The sequence below is a fragment of the Neurospora crassa genome, linkage group I (genome assembly GCF_000182925.2).
Source record: "Neurospora crassa OR74A linkage group I, whole genome shotgun sequence".
NCBI classification, from domain to species: domain Eukaryota; kingdom Fungi; phylum Ascomycota; class Sordariomycetes; order Sordariales; family Sordariaceae; genus Neurospora; species Neurospora crassa.
Window position 1 is genome coordinate 2,932,401 of NC_026501.1, and position 20,949 is coordinate 2,953,349.

A 20,949-nucleotide genomic window follows, 5' to 3' on the forward strand; every position below is an offset into this window, starting at 1 on the left:
TAAAAGCAACAGGAGTGGTCGCTCCCGGACTGACGTTCTCCACCTTTCCGCTGCTACGACATCGTCCCCTCCTGTCAATGCTCGATCCCCTCCCCATAGTGGTCTAGGAAAAGTCGACATTTTTATACCCGAAGGGCCCAAAAAGAAGTCGAGAATAAGACTACGATAAATTATCCTCTGATGCCACGCCCGCTGACTCTACTTATTGGCCCTGATCTACTCGCACACACTCTCTCGCGCTCCCCTTCCCTGAACGAATTTACGCGAGGAAGCCGCCAAACCGGGATCCTCAGCTAAGCCCAGCGCCCTCGCCACTGCGGCAACTCTTTGCCAGCCCAGGCGCTCAGCCAGCTCCCAGCAGCAAAGTGCAGCGGTCCTGACGCTTGTCGCATCGCACGCATTCTGTCCCATCGCTTAAGACTGACGACTGGACCATCCCTAACTAGGCGGCCACCAGTAAACCCCCCTTGTTTTCGTCTTCTCCCTTTACCGGTCCATCGAAGTCATTCCTCGAGCACTACCACCGGCCATCAACGGCGGAGGATCAGATAATCCACACACAATCGCCATGGCATCCCCCCCGAAACCGTGGGAAAGACAAGGCGCGACGTCTGGCGCATCGGGTATGTTTTTTTTCCCGTTCACCATTCCATGTGCGCCCGACAAGCAGGGCACTGACATTGAATCCGCAATGACACAGCGCCCGCACCAGCAGCCTCTTCGGCCGCGACGCCATCACCAGAGTCAAACACGACAACAACAACATCAGGCTCAACCCCGGCCATCCCCGCGAGACCTGCCAGTCTGACCGCCTCCGTCAACCAAAATGCCGCCAACTACAGCAGACCAATGGGCGCGATGGGTACATCACCATACGGGGTCGGCGTAGGCTCGTACGGCACAACATACGGCTCTTCATACGGCTCAGCATACTCGTCGCCCTATTCCAGCCCCTATTCCAGGTATGGGGGTATGGGCGGATACGGCAGTTCAATGTACGGCGGTTACGGCGGGTCGATGTACGGCGGTGGCATGTACGGCGGCGGCGGCATGTATGGAGGAGGTATGGGTGGCATGCCGGGCGATCCCAACAACCCGGAAAGTTTGACCAACCGCTTCAACATGAGTACGATGGCCACATTCCAGATGCTGGAAGGCATTGTCGGCGCATTCGGAGGTTTTGCACAAATGCTTGAGAGCACTTATATGGCGACACACTCGAGTTTCTTTGGTAGGTTATATCATCCTACATGCCCACCTCCAGTCAGGCGCAACTGATATACTAACATCAGCTCAGCCATGGTTGCTGTCGCAGAGCAGTTTGGCAATCTTCGCCAAACCCTAGGCTCCATTCTGGGCATCTTCACTATTATGCGCTGGATTAGGACAGTGTTCGCCAAGATCACCGGCAAGCCTCTACCAGCCGATGTCTCCAGCCTCAATCCAGCCTCTTTTGCCATGTTTGATGGACGCGGGAAGGGCGGTGCTGCAGCGGCTGCCGGTGGTGCCGCCGGTGCCATGCCCAAGCCCAGCCGAAAGCCCCTCATCTTCTTCGTTCTCGCTGCCTTCGGTCTGCCCTACGTGATGAGCAGGGTGATCAAGTCGCTGGCCTCCAACGCTGAGGAAGAGGAAAAGAAGCGCCAGCTCGTTGTCGCGCAACAACAAACCATCGACCCGACCAAGCTTGAGTTCTGCCGCGTCCTGTACGACTTCTCGCCCGCCACGCAGGGGAATGGCGAGATCGTCCCGGGCGTAGACCTTGAAGTTCACAAGGGTGATCTGGTTGCCGTTCTCAGCAAGAGCGATCCTCTCGGCCAGCCTAGCGAGTGGTGGAAGTGTCGCGCCCGCGACGGAAGAATTGGCTATCTACCGGCCACCTTCCTCGAGGTACTTAAGAAGCCAGGTCAGCCTGTTGCAGCTATTGCTGGGGCCCCATCCATCAGCATTGACGGCGACACGAGGGCCAACTCGCTGAGCAGCATCCTCAGCGACGCGGATAAGAAAGTGCTGGTTCCGGCCCTACCGGCGGCCAAGGCTAGCGATATTAGCGTCGAGAGTTTCCAGAAGTCGCAGTTCTTTTCTTAGGGAGGCAAGGAACGCAGGCGGAATGATCTCAGCAAAATGCACATCGAGACGTCGCGGTTCATGCCACGCTCTTCTCGGCTTCGACACTCGGTCTCATTCTCTTAATACACGCCTGATCGTGCGAGCTCTGGATCTACCATGTGCAAAGCGCCGGCCTCCTGGGAGTGGCCCAACACCCAATGGCCATCTAATCGGCTTTCCTCTCCAACACAACAATCAGACACAATAGCAAATCAAATCAAAATCGGATTCTCCTTGATTCGGATTCGCCCAGCCTGGTGGAAATGACCACACTTTCCTACCAGGAAAAAATCACCAAGCAGCTACGTAGAGGCACACGAGAGCGCGGTGAGATAATCAGTCGGAGCATTTCCGGAAGTTTTCGAACTCGTCGGAAGGGTGTAAGACGTCACCAAACAAGCATGCATGCCCACAACGGTCAGTTACGGCATTATCATTATTAAGAGAATGACAAACACTCTCACATCTTTATACACCTGCATGACACGATTATTGCGTGGGTAAACGTCTTTTCACCATAAGTCAATACCCGAGCGAGCCAAAAGGGAGATATAGACACAGAGGACGGCCATGGTAAATGGATGAATGGATGCATGGAGTAAGCGGAAGCGGCGAACGCTGAAAGACATGGACGCACGAGGTGTGAAATCGAAAGGGGGGATGAAGGGAAGTGATAGGCGATGTGAGGCGGTGACCACACCGATGGCACAGGGATGGAACGAAGCGTGGCTAATTAGCCTACACAGACAAAGGGGTGTTTGTCTGCTTGAGTCGGTTGTTCAGTCGTATACCTTGTAGCGAATATTTTGTTTTCGGATATATCCTAACCGTATCGTATGTACGTCTTCTTTCGTTATCGTCTCCTTCTCTTTTTTCTTTCTTTTCTTCTAGCTAATTTTGTTTCGTACGAAGAGAAAGAAAAAAATGGAAAGAATCGGCAAATACGTGAACATTACTTTTCATAGAACGGTCTTTAATCAGAGATGTATGATACACAGTATTTAGTAGAGGCATGAGATTAATAGTTAATAATCACTTATTCATCGTGTCTCGCATCTTCAACGATGCGATTGCTGCTACAACACGTGAAATCATGACTTGACGCAACCAAAATCAGTCGAAACTAAGTAATACTCACCAGAATTGGAAACATTTTTAACCACTTCTACAGGCGCAACTGCTAGCAAGTTATTATTGTACATTGCCTCCCTGTAAATATACCAGTGTAGCAAATGGAGGTAGCCCGGTATAATTGTATATCGATCAACACGGTGAAGGTATTCATATATTGATTCCTAACCACGCAACACGTGCGTCTACAATGTAATCACATTTGGATTGTTCGCCTTCCTTTTTGATTTCTTTTAATTTTTTTTAATTCTTTTTGTCACTGATTACTTTGGCTTCCACAAATTATGTGTTTTCATGGTTCATTCGACAGAGGAGTAAGCAGCTCACTTTTTTCTTTTTGGTAATCGCCGAGCCAGACCTCATGCTGCCCGCGGCGTTTCTAACTCAGAGAAATGCACGGCAAGATGGGAACGATGAAGAACAAACAAGAAACTAATTTACAATAGATGGCATAGGCACGGATTTTCATACATGACGTCCATCCGAATCGGATGATGAAGCCAGAATGATCTGACTGACTGTGGTAGCATGTGCTAACACAGTTGCCCCTATTTTCAATGTTCGGCTTGCACAGGTAAAGTTTTCTTTGGAAGTGAGCATTCAATGACCATGATGTCCAAAGTACGAAACACCTCCCCGTAGAGTTGGCCATCCCTTTACAGATCAAGCTGTATAAACGTACAACTCGCTTCGTGTATGGACATAAGAAGAGACCCAGTGTCTATCGCAACGAACCGTTGTGATGATGTCGCCATTCGTGTGTCTTAGGTGTACAACAAGAGCTTAAAGTCTTTCTCTCAAGTCCAAAGGTTTCTATACATTTATTCATTGCCCTAATTTATGTTCCAATACGGGCGTGGTTCATTGTGTACGTGAGGTCTTCTTTTTGAGTCTTTTTCCCAAAAAAGAAAAAGATTGTTTTTTCCTCGTTCTTTCCATATCACCAACGTTGCTCGTGATCCAGCATGAATTTTCTTTTCCCGAAAGGCCTTCTTTCTTACCGTGCACTTTTTCTGATTAAGCGGTGGTGATATCCTTGATTTAACCTTCGGCCTCAATGTTCTCATACGCGTTGGACTTGTGCTTGGGCTGGAACTTAAAGTTGGGGGGAGCGGGGCCGAGGAACATTTCACTGATTTATTTCAGACACTGTCAGTAAATCCCGGGAAACATAATCTCCAACCATCGAAGCAGAGAGCAAGAGAGAAGCGAGACACTCACCTGATCTTAATCCAATCCAAATAATTCTTACTAGCCAACAACGTCTCCAGCTCGTTCCGGCCCTTGTACGCCGGCGGCCGATCGTTCATGGCAGGGGGCAAGTACTCGAGCAAGCCAATCGGCACATAACGATGGAAGAAGCTCAAGAACTCCAGCAAGAAGCGGCGGGTGTAGTTCAAGCCCAGCTCATCAGATCCCCACGCCTCCATACCGTACTTTGCAAACTTCTCCACATACGCCAGCCGCTCCGTGGCCGACTTATCCAAGTACTGGCCCGCGCTGATCTCCTCAAAGATCCACGGCTTGATAATAGCGCCGCGGCCGACCATGACCGAGTCCACCTTGGCGTTGTCCACATGGTTAAAGTAGTCCACGTGCGAGTAGCAGTCGCCGTTGCCGACAAAGTACATGCGTCCGCCGTTGGGCAAGCTGCGCTCGTCGGCCTCTCGGATCGTGTCCTGAAGCGAATCGGCCTTCTCGTTGAACGACTTGACCAGCGCCGCGCATTCGGCGATGTAGCTCCAGTCCGCCGCCTTAGTGTACCGCTGCTGGCGCGTACGGCCGTGCAGCGTGACGGCCGCACAACCCGGGGCACCGGAGACAGCGCGGATGTCTGGGGCGCCGAGCGCGAGGCGTTCGACTAATTTTTGGGCCGTCAGGTGGTTGTCGCGGACGCCCATGCGGATCTTGGCGGTCACGGGCACCTCGCCTGAGACGGTGTTCATGCCGCGGATCATGCGCTCGAGCTTGGACGGAGCGTCGAGGAGGGCGGAGCCGGCACCGGACTTGTAGACCATGTCGATGGGGCAGCCGCAGTTGAGGTCGATGACGCGGAGGTGGGGGAGGTAGCGGGCGAGGGTCTCAGCCGACTTAATGGCGATCCAGGGGGCGTGGGCGGTGATTTGGACGCCAAACTTGAGATCCTTGGAGTTGTCGTACGCTGGGTCGACGATGCCGGTCGGGGTGTAGCGCGGAGGAGTGATTTCGCTCTCGTGGGCGCGCATCAAGGTCCAGTCGGCCTTTTGACCTTGAAGAAGAGGGAGGCCCAGGGCCATTTCCGAGTAGGTGATTTCGGCGCCCAGCTCAACGCAGAGACGGCGGAAAGGCAGGTTGCCTTGGGTGGTCAAAGGGGCGAGCACGGGGGTCTCGCGCCCAAAGTAGATCCTTCGCTTTTCTGAGGGCTTAAGGGGGGGCTCGACGTATTGGGCCGCATAGTCCTTAGCCACGTCGTCGTCGTCTTTCTGTTTGTGGTAGTGAATGCGGGCAAGCTCGGAGTCCTTGGCCATCCATTTCAGGTACTGGTCGGACTTTTCGTGCTGGATCTTTTTTCGCGATAGGGCGAGCTTGACAGCCGGGGCGACAACGTTATACACGCCGGCCCTGGCATCCATCGATTCCTCCTCAGGCGGGACTAAAGGGGCGGCCTCGGGCTTTATTTTAGTAGGGTCCTCGGTGAGAACCAACTCCTTCCGGCCATCCTCGTGCTCAATCTCCTTCATGTGACTTTCGACGAAAAGGCAGCGCCAACCGGATGAACACTTGCCATGGGTCTCCCAAACCGGGCATTTGCCTCCAAAGACGTTGAGGTCAGGGCGGCGGCCCTCCTTCAGGTACTTGCGGATGTCGTGAAGAGCGTTGCAGCGTTCACCGTGCTTACAGTGCCGTGGGGAAAACTCGGGCGTCCACGCAACAGAGTTGCACAGGCGCTGAGCATCGGCAAAGATACCGAATTCACGCTCCTTGTTCTGACCCTTTGGCCTCTTCTTCTTTCCGTCCTTTCCGGCAGCCCCCTCAGCACCAGGAGCAGTCCTTCCCTCGGCAGCATCATCATCAACTACCTCGGCAGTTTTGGCGACCTGGCTTGGGGGCACAACGAGATACCTAAGACAAGTAAGCTCGTATGAAAAGATGAGATTATGAACAGGGAATAGAGAAGTAGCCACTTACTCTTTCTTGATGGGAGCAATGCCCCTTCGCTTGTCCCTGTCATCTTGCCGTTGTTCCGTTGGCTTCTCATCTTCAGTTTGAGGTTGAGGTTGAGGCTGAGGCTGAGGTTGCGAGGGCTCTTCTTGTATCTGGGGGACGGGGGCATCGTCCAGCTTAACGCGCTTCGTCGCTGGCTCGGCGTCTTGGGCCGCAACAGCACCGTTAGGCTCGATGGGGCGCTTTGCAGTTTCTTGGGATTCCATTGTGAGGCTGAGAATGGAAGTGTAAACTCAGACCCCAGTTCGGCGCAAGTCGTCAGTTTGAGTGCCGGATCGGGTGAGACTTCATAACTGGATTGCCGGCCGGGACGTGAAATTTGCATCTCAGTTGCACCCCCCGGGCCCGTTCTCGGGAAACCGTGACAGGCAGGTACCCACTCGTGCCGCTGCAGCCTGGAATTTGCCCTGGGGGGGTCCGCAGCGGGGTTAGCGACCCATTCGGTGCTTTTAGTGTCGAAGATTTGCTCTGCTTCCACTTTTTCATAGTGTAGAATTGGCTCCAATCACAGCTTGCAATTCGGTTGGTTTAGGTTCAATCGATACCTCGTGGGACGGAGTTTGGACAATGGTCGGCCTACTGCTTGCCCGTCGAATCAAGTTTGAACGACCGCAGTAAGCTGTTGCAATCTGTGCAGCATGTTGCTAGTCTGATAGGGCTGAATGAAGCTTCCAGATCTGGACAGTCCCAATATTGGAGAGTCCACAAAGTCCCGTTCAGTGTGTAACCCCACAGACCAGGCATCATCTCCAATGCGGCCTATCACCAGTAGAGGTACCGTGCCTGTGCCGAGCGACAATATTGATCAAGATCTCGCCCGGACTCCAAGTTACATACTGCGTAGGTAGGATCTCTCAATCGGCCGGCACTCCACACTGGACACGGGCCGCTGTGGTGCTAGATGGCTATGTATCAGTACCGTAGTGTAGTAAATACCAACCATGCATCCAAAGTCCGGGTCTCCGTTAGATAGGTAGTCACAATCTAGATCGAGGGTTTACAGCATAGTACGCACAAGCAAATGAGTGATCTGGTACCAGAGATCGCATTCAGGCAACTTTCTTCGGCATGCCTTGGGACTTGGTCTTGAATCAGAAGGGAAACTCCCGTCCCGTCGGCAAGTGGGTAGAGGTAGCTGCCCCTGGGTAGGTACCTATGAATCCGGCAGAGCTGGATAATGGGAAACTGCATGGCACTGAACTACCCGAACCAATGCCCGTCAATGGCACCCCGCCCGCCCACGGTGACCAGTTTTATGCAAGGGGCCACAGTAGTTTCAGTGTGAAGGGCTGAGGTCTTCCATGGCCGCCCAATCGCGGTATGGTTGAGCCCCGTCTCCAACGGGCAAACGGGCATCACAGTAACAACCCCCGAACCACCTCCTCACTGCCCTGCTTGGCTGTCTCTTGTCAACCAACCTAACATCAACTTCCCGTCTTTTCTCCCCGTCTACCGTTACAACCAAAAGTCCCTTCGCTCCCGGTACCTGATCGCCAGCTACGCCCCGATCTCACTCGCCTTATCGACGAATTGAGCTTGTGCCGCAGAGCATTGGCCAACGCTACCGACACGCTACCGACACGGACATAGGGGACACCGAACACACGACATCGCGGTTTCGTCCGGTCTCCTCATCCGCCGAGAACTAGCTCAATTGTTGCGCCGCGACATGCGCATATAAATCCACGATGGCTGACCAGGCCAGAACAGCAGGAGCAGGAGCAGGGCGGGATAGGCCGCCTCCGCCCATACCGCAGCCGCCATTGAACACCGCTAATGTGCTGCCTTCCCGCAAGATCGCACCCACCAACACTACTCCCACCGAGGGCAGGGGGCCCGCCTTTGATGATGAGGAGCTTCACGCTCGAGCCCCTCCTGTCCCCCGCTCCCAGGCACACACTCCCGGCCAGCTATCGACCCGGACACAAATCCAAGACCGTCAGCGCAGACCCTCCGAGGTATCCAAGGCCTCAGAACTGTCTATTCGCCAGCGCTCGCTTTCAACCGCTGTAAATGCAGCAGCGAACGCAGCTTCGTCCTTGACTGTCTCCCAGCCCATCTATCCGCACGCCGCCCCTCCGCACAAAGCAGCTACGCCGACGCCCTCTTCGACAAGCTACAGGCAGCCGAGCACTACCCTACCCGACAACCGAGATAGCACACATTCTTCCACGATAGCCATAGGCACTGCGGCTACAAGAGAACGCAAGGACTCGTCTGCCGGCAGCGGTAGGGAGGCCTCATCCAGGCGTCCGGCCGGCATGCGGTCCACATCCGCCATCGCGAGTGGCCGTCCTGGTACCTCCTCGGCTGTTGCTCGTGCGAGCGGCACGCGCGGCGCTCGACCCGGTGCCCAAATGATACACCACGCTCCGTTCCCGCCGCTGGTAGATCCCCGAACCGCCCCGGACGTGCCCCCGGCGCCATCATCCGGCATGTACTGGAGCAAGGCGCCTATCTCAGGGGCATCACATACGGCGCTGCGTGCGCATACCACAACGCTCATTGGGTCCAACGTCTACGTCTTCGGCGGGTGCGACTCACGGACGTGCTTCAACTCGCTGTATGTGCTGGACGCCGACGCCTTCTACTGGTCAGCTCCCCAGGTGGTGGGCGACATTCCAGTGCCGCTGCGCGCCATGACGTGCACCGCCGTGGGCAAGAAGCTGATTGTCTTCGGCGGTGGCGACGGACCGAGTTACTACAACGACGTTTACGTGCTGGATACGGTCAACTTCCGGTGGTCTAAGCCCCTCATTTTCGGGAAGGACTTCCCCTCAAAACGGCGGGCACACACAGCCTGTCTCTACAAGAACGGCATCTACGTATTTGGTGGAGGCGACGGTGTCCGCGCGCTCAACGACATATGGCGGCTTGATGTGAGCGACATCAACAAAATGTCGTGGAAACTAATATCGGAGGGGTCACCAGGGCCAGACGACCAGTCATCTTCCTCATCAGGAGGAAACGGGGCCGGAAGCGGCGGTGGGAAGGGCTCGGAGGTACGAGTATCAGGAACGACCACTAGCGGCGGCGATATCCGGCCTAAGGCACGCGGCTATCACACCGCCAACATGGTGGGCTCCAAGCTGATCATCTACGGTGGCTCCGACGGCGGTGAATGCTTCAATGACGTATGGGTCTACGACGTCGACACGCACGTGTGGAAGGCCGTCCAGATCCCCATTACGTATCGTCGGCTGTCGCACACGGCGACCATCGTCGGCTCGTATCTCTTCGTCATTGGCGGCCACGACGGAAACGAGTACTCCAATGAGGTCCTCCTCCTAAACCTTGTAACCATGTCGTGGGACAAGAGGCGGGTCTACGGCCTACCACCCAGCGGCAGGGGATATCACGGCGCGGTACTCTATGATAGTCGCCTGCTGGTCATTGGCGGGTTTGATGGTGCCGAGGTCTTTGGTGACGTGTGGCTCCTCGAGCTGGCTGTCCATGCTTATTATTCGCAGATTAGCCATTTTACGATTGAGGTTTAGACTTGGTGCTTGGCATTAAAGGGGTTTGGAAGGGTGTGGCTTCGTTTGTTAGCGCATTGCAGTTTTACAACCTATAAGTAAAAGCATTTGAAGGCTAACCAGGTGCTTACAGTACATCCTTCTTCTGCTTCTAACGGGGTTCTCTTATGTCAAAATCGAATGCGATTTTAACCTGTGTCAGAAAGGGAGGCAAGGAAGTTTATAGGCAGGCCATCAGCATGGCCATCCGCCATTGATGAAGGCTATTTGATTTCTCATTCCTTTGAGACACCGATTTTAAACGTATGAATGATATGCCACCACTTGACCTGTTATTCTTCTCCTTTTCTCGAACACAGACAACAATCGATCAAAGCGATACCCGTTCTGCAACTAGCAGGCGGACTGTTAATTGTAAAGCAACATATTCAACTTTTCATAGGTACACATCAGACACACAGGCAAGCTGTCGCTTTCAATAGGAAATTCTTGATAGAACAGCCATTACGATGTTCCATGAAAAGAATAGCTTGTCCCACACTGTTTGGCTCACTCAACTTTGTCTATCGATATCTAACCATCTACTGTAGAACACTGCCACTTCCGCTCTGCCGCTGAAGACGGGTTAAGTCTAGTAGTTACCCGAAGAAAAGACAGCTCTTCTTTCTCTAGAAGCGTGGAACACGACCGACATCGATAATGATATGAGATAGACCGAATAGGTAGCAGAAGTAAAAAAGAAGTGCAGACTGCCGTACTCCCACTTAGACTTCCCAATTGAGAATTTGAGACCGAAGATTCAGAGATGATTCTACTTGGTAGCGTTACGCTCCATCGACTTGGCTCTTCCCCAACAAGGTAAAGCAAGCAAGCGACCTTCCTGGACACAGGGGGGGTATCATGATCCATCCCATCCCGCTCGCATCCTTTAGCACCTAAAATAGGTCTTTCCCAGTAATGGTATCTCTAATGAATAAATCAAAGCGGCTAACGGGTAAGATGCTAACGCTACCTGAGAACCAGTGTGTGAAATCCTACCTCTATAATGGTCTTTCTCTCGTTCCTTCGCCCGTCTTCGTTTCGTCTCTCCTGGGTATAAGGGGGATATGCCGGCAAAACCCCCCCTTCTTTGAGAGATTCTTCGCCTTCTTCAACTTGATACATTTTCCCTCCAGATCCGAGACCAAGAATACAGACATTCGCTGCCATTCCCCTCTAGCTTTTAAGACTTTTCTCATTTTCCCAGACATCCCTTTTTTCCCCATACGTACTACCCTGCACTAAAGCCATACAAAGCCTATAGAAAACCACTTGACTCTTTTTTTCTGTACACTCCTCTCCTCTCGTGTACCGTGACAAATATTGGAAACAAACAAGAAACGAAAAGGAAAAAGAACAAGAAAAACGCCACGCAAAATGCTGCTACTGAAAGGTGTAGTGTAAACCCAAGATGGAACTTTTCTGACCCTCCAAAACATAACAGTGAAGTCAAACATGAAAACCGGAGATGAGAGGCGTTTTTTGCTAACCGATGCGTGACTTGTATGGCGGCCGCAACAGTAAACGGCAGTTTATCGGGAATCGGACACAGGGCTCCGCCATCAGACCTTTCCAAGGCTTGGATCGGATGCCGTGTGTCCCCACAACGTCAAGCCGAGGACGCTGGGTATATTAAGCTTCACGTGGACTGCGACCCGGGACAACGCAAGGTCGTTTGTCGATCTTGGCCATGTCCAACTGCTTATCAAATGCGCCTTCGTCCTACAACATGACGTCTTCGTTGATGTTGGGCAGGTTTTGCTGGAAAGCGATGAGCGCAGCTGGGTTGGACATCATGGTCGAGATCAAATTCTGGTGCTGGGCTCTCATTTCAGGGTCGCACATGGGGGAATGTTGCTTGTGCTATCATTGAAACTGTGTAAGCATCACTGTGTATGTGACAATGACCTGAAGGTAAATATCGACTTACGTATTTGAGACCATTCAAGTTCTTGTAGCGCTTTCCGCAAACGTCGCATTTGAAGGGCTTCTCCTTCTCCATACCCAGGGTACCAGGGTAAGGCGTGCTCGTTTCTGGATTGACGATCGAGAAGGTGCCGTCGCCGTTCTCATGCAATTGCTGGGTCGAATGTCCATGGGTCTTGTGGTACCTGGTTCGATTGTTAGTGGGACTTGGGGAAGGAATGCAGTTGGGAAAAGTATGGGGTTAATTGGCGTTGGTGGCCGACCAAAGAAAATTTCTGCAAAGGGCAAACAAATCGCACTTCAAAGGAGAAACACGTCGGGGTAAAAACTTACTTCAGACCATTCTGGTTCTTGTATGCCTTCTCGCATCCAATGACGGGACAGCGGAAAGGCTTGTGTTCTTCTGTCGGCGGCATCATGAGCGCAGTCATCTGCTGCAGAAGCAGAGCAGGGTCTGTACCAGGAGCAAGCTGATTCAAATCGAGATTCATCGACGCCAGGTGCTGCTGCAACTGCTGCTGCATCTGCATTTGGGCATCGAACGCTCGTTGCTGGCTCGTCATCTGGGTCGTACCACCAGGGCTATACAGCCTCTTTGCAGGATCATCAATCGTTCCCAAAGCCCCGAAAGCCAAGTTTCCCGCCAGTCCTCCGAGCTGGCCGCCGTTCAGATTCACACCGCCGATGTTCATCTTCATAGGCATTCCGGACATGTCATCACCATTGTCATCTTCCTGACCAAACTGTCCCCGCTGAGGTAGGCCTCCTTGTGTTGTCAGGGTTGGCGTGTTGACTGACGAAACGGTCGGGTTGTTCTGGAAACCAAAGCTGACAGCAGCAGGAGTTGGGGGTTGAGAAGTGCGCAAAGCCTGGTGCGGAAGCCCAGAGCTGTTCAGGTGTAGTTGAGAACGCTGCTGCTGCCCAAACAATTGCCGAGTCTGCTGGATTGTCCGCTGATTATCGTCCATCTCCATAGGTCCCACGGTCTCGTCAAGCTCCATCTCTCCGACAGTATCCATATCATCGTTCATGTGTGACATGGAGGACATTTTTGACACAGCTGGAGCTACTTGTTGCTGTCGCATCATCTGTCCGATACCGCCAAGGCCCATTCCTGCGCCAGCAACACTCAAATGACGCTGACCTTGATATCCATTCATCGCCTGGGCTCCTGGCTGAGCTCTACTCGCTGCAGGAGTTGGAGTGGCACGACTGGCGGTCCCGCGTGCGTTCCCTTGATTGGTGCCAAAGGTATTGAGATTCTGGTTGGAGGTGTTGGGTGCTGCGGTGGCGTGGTGGTTCTCCTCGTAATGTTGAAGGAGATCATGGAGAGTCGGCCACGTCCTGTCGCAGCAGGTGAAATCGCGCATGAAGTTGGCCTCGAGTTTGGGAATATACGACGAAGAATGGAACGAGGGAGACTGGTGCGTTAAATAGGGTGAAGTGCCTGTCATCATCATACTAACAACATCAACAGGTCAGCTTCGGTGTTAACAACCGACGGACAGTCCTCGGCGGCGATCCAGCTCCAGGATACCCAAGAACTCTGCTCCCGACTAACGCCAAGGACACAAACAAGCACCCCCAAGTGCAGGGAACAGCGGCAACAACTTACTCTTCGCGAATAAAGCTTCCAACAGAAATGCCGCCCCAGCTCATACCGTTACCCATAAGACTCCCCGCCATAAGGCTGCCTGCTCTGAGACTGCCAGCCATACTTTCGCGACGGATGCGGTTGACGTGGTCGCGATTAGGGTTTGCCATGGAGATGGGTTTTGCGCCAGTGCCTAGGAAGGATTCCTGTCGACTGCGGCTCAAGGCCGAGTCGAAATGTTGACCGGCAGTCATGTCGACGTCAGGGTCGAAACCAAGGTCGGCGAGGCAAGGGCCTTGGTCCCAGTTGATATCGAGATCGTCGAGATCGTGGGTTGGGAAAGTGATGGGATTGCGGTCAGCCGGTGAGATGGATGCAGTGGACCGATGATGGGAGACCGCAATGTCAATGGGTTTCGAGGCAGTGAGTGGCGAAAGATCGGATCGAGGAAAGACGGAGTCACGGGGGGTCAGCGGTTGGGGTGTCGGGGACGGCGACGGCGAGGATGGGTGAAGAAGGGAAGAGGGTGAATCGGTTGTTGAGTCGGAAGGCGATGGGTTCCTGAACGCTGCGGAAACAGAGGAAGGCGATGCGCGATAACTATTATTTCCACCGGCCCCAACGGAGGGCCCCGCAGGCTCGGGACTGTTACTGGGGCTGGAGGTGGTTTTGGAACTAAACCACTTCAGGGAGCGCTTCATGGCTGGAGGCACTAGCAGCGACCGAATGTGGATAACAGTGCTGGGCCTCGGATGTCGAGGGGGGTGAGTGGGCGGTAGGGATGGCGTCGTACAGTGAGAGTACTGGGTGCGCTAGACTAGGCCGCAACCTGGTTACGGCGTAATAGCAGGGGTGCGTGAAGCCGTGCCTTGTACCGTGTGATGATTATTAGTGAAAGAAGGATGGCAAAGTGATGCTGCCAATCAATGAAGGAAAAGTCGACACTCGCATGCGAGTTGTCCCGAGAAACAAGCGAAAACCAGAAGAGAGAACCGGGTTGAAGTGGTGGTGGGAAAAGGTATTAGAGAAGCCGGAAGGTGGTCGAGCGAATGGTGATTCTTCACCCATGGACGGTGAAGGGATCTTGGGGCTCTTTTTCCAACGTTGAACCTGACCCTTGACCAGGACGGACCTCGAAGGTGCAGTGGTGTGGTGGGATCTGACAAGCGAGGTTGCCCCGCCCGTTGCAGCGGTCGCCGTTCCGCTTGGAAGGCCAACACGGTAACACAACTGACGTTCCAGGGGTGCGGTGCCCTGTGGGTAGGTAGCCTGGGGGGCGGAGGATGTGCGTGATGCTACACTACACAACCTCGGGCTACTAAGTGGCTCGTCGAGGATGCGCCAAAGTTTCCAACTCCCTCGTTGCTGGTTCGTTGTGACCGTGTCGTACGTCTCGGTCAATGGCGTTGACCACTTGCGAACAAATCAGGCCGACTTGCGTCGCGGCGTTCCTGCACTCCTACACCACCGAGTTGGGGAATCGACGCTGAGCGGAATGTGGTGGTGGATTCGCGGTCCGAAATAGTTCGAATGATATGACCGTCGCTCTCAGGGATGGAAACAAAGCCCCCAGTTTTTTTCTTGTTTTTCTTCTTACTATTTAGTTGAATAGTTAGTATACCGGTAGGCAGAGGACGATTGGGTTTCGCGTGAGAGTAGAGCGTATATCGTTGAGTCCGTATTGGGTATCGATTTCAAGAAATGGGAGGTACTGGGGCGACGGAACAATGACTCTGATGCGCATCACAAGTCGGCCGCCGCACTCTTCACCTCGGGCAGCTTCCCCTCGGTTTAACACGATAGGACAACCTACAGAAGTAGCACGACACAGAAATCTTTGCTACAACGTATTATCCAAGAGCCCAACTCCCGACACAAAAAAGAAAGAAAAAGAATAAAACTATAGTCGACAAGAATAGTTGTACATCGGTAAGTACCGTAGTGGTTTTCGTCTGACGAGTGCCGTAGTAGTAGATGTGGTCGAAAGCAGGCAGCGAGGAGGGGAGAGGGGTCGCACAGCTAAACAGCTTGTTGTTATAAGAGCACGTACCGTCGCTTTCATGTAAGCCCCATGTAGCAGATGCCGTGCTGGTGTTTTTGATATAAAGTCAATTGGTTTCCAGTAACCGGTTGTAAAGGTCGTCGTATATCGAGGTTAAGATACGCACAGATATCCTGCAAGGTATGGGGAAGAAGCAGCCATCAAATAAGTGCGTTCCAGTCCGATAACCTGAGTCCTTCACGACACCTTCCAACCACAAACAACAAGCGGGTAGCAGGAAGGGGAAGGTATCTGATCGCTCCTGCCCCGAAACCACCTCTCCTTCTCCCCGAACCTAACACGGCATATGATGTGCCTCATATTTGCCTGTCTCCTTAGGTTGTCCACCTCATGACGGCAAGGCGGGTGCGCGCAAGGCAAGCAAACGAGATGCGGTACCTGCTCTGGTTGCCACCATGTCTGGGGCTTACAACATCAAGACGTAAGGTTACATACTTCTTCCGGTACATAGTCTCGACAGTCTCTTCGGTACAAGCAAGTATACGTAAACGAATCGAGGATCCAATTGTCCTCGAAGCCCGCTTTTCTCGATGTCTGGGGGTGCCGGCCATTACGCTATAGTAGCGCACCGAATCAGCGTGCTTTCACATGGATAGTAGGGATTCCAGATTGAGACACAGCAACCTGTGGATCGGGGTCCACAGTAGGACCTTACACTAAAACCGCTGCACAGTCTGCCGCACCAGATGCCTCTACTGTATACCGCATACTTCCATTGCCGACGTATACTATGTATACACTAGTGTTCAACAATGGCGCTTCAGAGAGTTGGTCAGTATTCCATGACCTAATGTTGAGCGCCCGTCTGTCTGCTTTCCTTTTCCATCGTAATTACCTAGAGGTATCTATCTAACCATCTCAACCCGATCCCGTACTAATCATCCCAGCGCCGAGCAAGCCTCTCTGCAAACCGGAAGCAAATGGTGGCGGACAATCAAAAAGTGGCCCAGCTATGCACAAAGTGCTGCCATAACATCCAGCATTCACCATATATGTACGTGCTAAAACGTGCGCAGTCCCAATTGTCAAGATCTGTCCGACTCTAACGCCTCTTTCTGTCCCGGGAGTCGGTTGTCAATTGGTACCCGTCTGTGACGAGGATAGTGAGCTTCAAAGACAGCTCCAATTATTCACCATGAAGGTGACAAGGACGAGGCTAGACCAGGCTTCGTATTGACGGCTTGAGGCTCTTCACACATCAAAGGTTATATATCTCTACCTAGCTGTTGAGGCTACGAGACCATCCCCAGGCACCCGCGGCTGCTGCCATCAGTACTTCTAGCATAGCTGACGACTTGCCCGACTTCCAGACACGCCAGCTACCGCGTACCTGTGTCAGCCCAGGGCTGGAATACCCTTTCCTGTCTAGAGCTACGTGGAGGCACCCTTTGTTGATTCCCCTGAATGTCCCGTTTCAGCCGAAGTGTATCACTGCCAAATGGAATATGATGTGCAGATAACAGGTTTCCTTGAAACGCTTCTTCCATTCCACACCTCCGCTTCACCAATGAACATCGTCGTCCGACCAAGCAATATCCCCCGGGCCGTCCCTCCAATGCAAAAACCTAGAGAACGGTGTTTAACCTCGTGCTCCTCCTGGGGACGAAATTCTAGAAACCGGCGACCGGTTAACAATGGATACCTCTCAACCTGAAGAACTACAAGCATGGCCTGCCATAATTTCCAATCTGTATAGCCGGCTTATGGAGCGGCAAATATGGTCGACCACCTTTTGGTTAAGTCTGCGGCTCATCTCTTACACTTGCCATTTTGGATTTCCTGCGTAGTTCAGTCTACGAACGGCCTAGGCCATCCGGTCCCGACTCGCCTACCTTACTTGACACATTGTCTCAGTTCCCGAAGCATAGCAGAAACACACGCTCGTCTGTCTCTGCAACTGAGCCAGACAGCACGGTGGAGTTCATGATGCTCTAGACCATGGGCGAGTTATTCGCCCCATTTGTGTTAATGTGGGCTTTCCAACATTTCCGCTATACCTCGCCCTCCAGGTCCTTGTCAGTGGGTCCCAGCGTAACATTCATCCGGTGTGTTGCTTGGCTGTTCTAGGGCCAGTTCTGTAAGAGGGTATCATCAAGTGGAACGCTTTATGTGTATGCAAATGGCATTCCCATTCTGAGCAGACTGAAAGGGGTATATGGATTGCCGAGGAAACCAGTATCTTCGGTCAAACGCTCCGGTCAACTCTCCCAAGAGATCTTGATGTTCAAGGGGATGATGATTTCCTGGTGAACTGGTGCCTTGCACCCTCCTTGTCACTTTGGACTAGCCTCAGAATGTGCAGAGGAGGTACGATCCATCACCACCTCCATGAAGTGATCTCATGTCGCGGATGGATAAGCAATGGTTAGCAGGCCTGGCTGGGTGAACAGAGCAGGACGGTACGTCAAGTCGCCGACCACTTCCGATGAAGTACAGGATCTCATCAACAGTCCTTAGGGTTAAACAAGTAACCCGGCCCGAGCGAGATCTTCTGGAGGTAGATCGGGCTAGGTTCTGCTCAAGGTTTAATATCGCCATTCTGCCTACTATGTACAGCATCCATCTCTAGATATCGTCATTTCTTATTCCTCGCTCTACTGCCAGTCTACTGTGTACGGCCTCAGAAACGTTGATCATGTCACTTCCCTTGTCAGGATGTTCAACTTACGCAGCAGCCATGGTCCAACCAGAAAACGCAGACAATGCCGATATGCACGACACTGACCCCACGCTGCAGTTCTCAACCAACTACATCTTACTAAAAGTTAGCGATCAAGTTCGTCACTCAATCTGGCAGAAGACATATCACAAATGCACAGGTCATACATTTTTGGTGTCGACATTTGCTTATCAGTACGTTTTGTCTTAGCCCTCATTCACTGCTCCTTCACCCCACTCATACTGCAATGGCACCAAAGAGAACTATCCAGAGCCTCTCCAGTAAGAGTCCGGTAGATCTGAACAGTTAGTTGCCTTCTCGAAAAGGTTGGCAGACCCCCTAAACCGAAGACAACTCAGACAAGACGGACCACGCCCAAAGCAGGCATAACATAGCTTTTTAGATCTTTCTAGGGCATCTCCTCTCCCAGTCCGGTCGCAAGGCCTTTGTGGGAGAAGCCGGCTCGTCACGGTCAACGAAGGTCTTCGGTCGGTTTGTGATCCGAGGACACAAGAGCTGGAAAACGGACCGCAAAAGAATATGAACCCACTGGCCTGAAGTGAGAGGCTGCCCCATCCAGAATGCCCGAGTATGGAAACCTCAAGGTTCACACTGTGTGCGGCGATCGCTTCGAGCGGCCGAGAAGCAGACACTGTTTGAGATGCATGGCGACATCGAACGGTGCTTTCTGCCTGCCGAGACATGACATTGCAACATCGACACATGGTTCTCGTGTCTTTCATCAGGCGCAACCACTTAACATATACTACTTTTTTTTTTTTTTTATCAAGATAACGAATTCGACAGCGAAGCAAAGCGAGTGCCAATTCCCTCTCCAGAACCAACCCGCTCAAGATTGTTGTAAGTTCAGAGGTCTAATCGTCCGTTAAATACCAATATCGTGGACGTGGTGGGGACCTTCCAATCATCCCATGGATGGCGTTGTTTGTTGCATGAGATCATTCCCGGTACGATAGGCGAGAGGCTCGAGGGGTAGAGTATGAGACTACGAGGTGTACCTATGTACATATGGCCATTGTCATGGCCTGAGCGTCAACCTTTCCTGTGCCCCTCTTCGACGTCTTCTAGAACACTTCGAGGTTCCATCCGTCTGAAATCCAGATCGGAAGATGGAGATGTGTGCCCAGGTGGGTGTTCACCCCTCTTGTCAACTCACTCGCATCTGTTTGGAACAAGCCCACTCGACAAGCTCCCGAAACTCGACCCAGGCCGCTACGTCGCATCTCTCCCGCTGTTTCCAATGTGACCATCTTCTTCTGCGGGTCCATCGGATACGGTTCGCGCTCCCTGATGGTGTCGTCCCACACATCTGACGCCCCAAATTCAGAACAACCCAAGACGGGAACGGTACGCTCTCACGACGGGAATACATACTCAACATTTCGGCGCCGTGATGAGGCACATACTTGGCGTAATACCGTGAGCACACCACCAACGATCGATTAGTACTTGTGATATTCATTTTCTGTTAAGTAATCCAACGTCTTGACACAGAACGAGAGGAAGCACAAAATGGACTCCAGGCACACCCTTTGCAGACAAACACGTGCATGAACTTCAACCTGACTTTGGCTCGTGTCGCTACAGGCATTTTGCATGTGCAGACTTTGCTGCTAAACCTATAACATGGCACACATGGTAGTACCTACGCCTCCAGCGTTTTATTCACAAGGATGGAGGGCGCACGCACACGACTCATCGAAACTGCATTCGTCCTCTAGTTCTAGGCTCTACACTACATACATAGTAGACTCAAGCATGCCTCAGAAACCCCTCACAAGCACCTTGTCCTCTCGCAATGAGCCAGCAGCTACCGCAGTACAAGCGGCTTTTCACCGAACGGGCCACCGCTGCTACAATGTAAACACCGTTCCCAGTTCGCTGCGCCTTCGAACACAGTTGGGGATTCACTCCACTGCTTCTCGTCTGCTCTGGTCGTGGTCAAGATACCTATGGTCATAGAGGATAGGGGAAGGGGTTCGAAGCCTGATGGCGAGTGACCATGCGAGTGGGATTTGGGAGAGGGGAAGGAGCCAAAGACAAACAAAGGGAGGTGAGTAGTGACCGCGGTAAGGGGGGGAAATATCCAGACTTCTTCCTCGCGGTTGTTACATTGTCGCCTTTACATTACAGACTACATCGGGACAGAGCCTTGAGCCCTATCTTGAGCCCTACATTCTGAGGGTTGTCGCGTTGAGTTTACTAGCTGTTTTCTGGCGGCTTTTGCAACACTGCAGTTCTTGTGCTGACAAGTAAGTGTTCAGTGACCATGTGGATAATACTGTCTCTGGCCTTCTCAACTTCTACAAGAAGTGGAAAAGAAGGAGACTGTTAAAGGAAGGCAGCAGCAACGATATATTCAAGTCCATGATGCAAAAACTTGTCAACCTTGACCGTTCCTACTGTATAGTATAACAGATATTGATAGAGTATATGTGCAGGAGCACGTACCTTACTTGTTGTAAACATATCGCCATCCGAACTTTGGAATGGTTTATGGGTCTTGAACATGATCACAATACGGCACGGTTACACCACACGAACCGTGAAACCCATGGCTTCAAACACACTCACACACACGCACAACCCACGCAACTTTCGCTGAATGAGTCTCCAGGTAGAATTAATGACTCGCTCGACGGAGGATAGGAAGCGAGCAGTTATATATATTTTCCCACCACATCATCAACACAAAAAGTCAACGTGTACGAATGTGCCCTGGCCGACTGCC

The 20,949-nt window shown here is 52.5% G+C and overlaps 5 protein-coding genes across 5 annotated transcripts; 3 read left to right on the forward strand and 2 right to left on the reverse strand.

Moving 5' to 3' along the window:
* The first annotated feature begins 47 nt into the window (after positions 1 to 47).
* On the forward strand, positions 48 to 3,152 carry pex13 (peroxin 13). Its single transcript, XM_959928.3, has 3 exons — positions 48 to 623; positions 701 to 1,231; positions 1,298 to 3,152. The coding sequence occupies exons 1-3, from the start codon at positions 569 to 571 to the stop codon at positions 2,083 to 2,085; spliced, it is 1,374 nt and encodes a 457-aa protein (XP_965021.3). The 5' UTR covers positions 48 to 568; the 3' UTR covers positions 2,086 to 3,152.
* Positions 3,153 to 3,973: 821 nt separating this feature from the next.
* On the reverse strand, positions 3,974 to 6,771 carry NCU02619 (tRNA-dihydrouridine synthase 3). The gene is made up of 3 exons (XM_959929.2): positions 6,406 to 6,771; positions 4,459 to 6,339; positions 3,974 to 4,369 (listed from the first exon to the last, which is right to left on the reverse strand). The coding sequence occupies exons 1-3, from the start codon at positions 6,645 to 6,647 to the stop codon at positions 4,279 to 4,281; spliced, it is 2,214 nt and encodes a 737-aa protein (XP_965022.1). The 5' UTR covers positions 6,648 to 6,771; the 3' UTR covers positions 3,974 to 4,278.
* Positions 6,772 to 7,802: 1,031 nt separating this feature from the next.
* On the forward strand, positions 7,803 to 10,454 carry pod-4 (polarity defective-4). The gene has a single exon (XM_959930.2). The coding sequence runs from the start codon at positions 8,130 to 8,132 to the stop codon at positions 9,936 to 9,938; it is 1,809 nt and encodes a 602-aa protein (XP_965023.1). The 5' UTR covers positions 7,803 to 8,129; the 3' UTR covers positions 9,939 to 10,454.
* NCU02621 (C2H2 transcription factor) lies at positions 10,454 to 14,333 on the reverse strand. The gene is made up of 4 exons (XM_959931.2): positions 13,498 to 14,333; positions 12,216 to 13,343; positions 11,887 to 12,067; positions 10,454 to 11,819 (listed from the first exon to the last, which is right to left on the reverse strand). Exons 1-4 carry the CDS (start codon positions 14,175 to 14,177, stop codon positions 11,679 to 11,681), a joined length of 2,130 nt encoding a protein of 709 aa, XP_965024.1. The 5' UTR covers positions 14,178 to 14,333; the 3' UTR covers positions 10,454 to 11,678.
* Positions 14,334 to 18,444: 4,111 nt separating this feature from the next.
* NCU02622 (hypothetical protein) lies at positions 18,445 to 20,082 on the forward strand (the record flags this gene model as incomplete). The annotated part of the gene is made up of 5 exons (XM_959932.1): positions 18,445 to 18,478; positions 18,611 to 18,689; positions 19,037 to 19,058; positions 19,287 to 19,565; positions 19,969 to 20,082. 5 exons carry the CDS (start codon positions 18,445 to 18,447, stop codon positions 20,080 to 20,082), a joined length of 528 nt encoding a protein of 175 aa, XP_965025.1.
* Between the last annotated feature and the right edge of the window lie 867 nt (positions 20,083 to 20,949).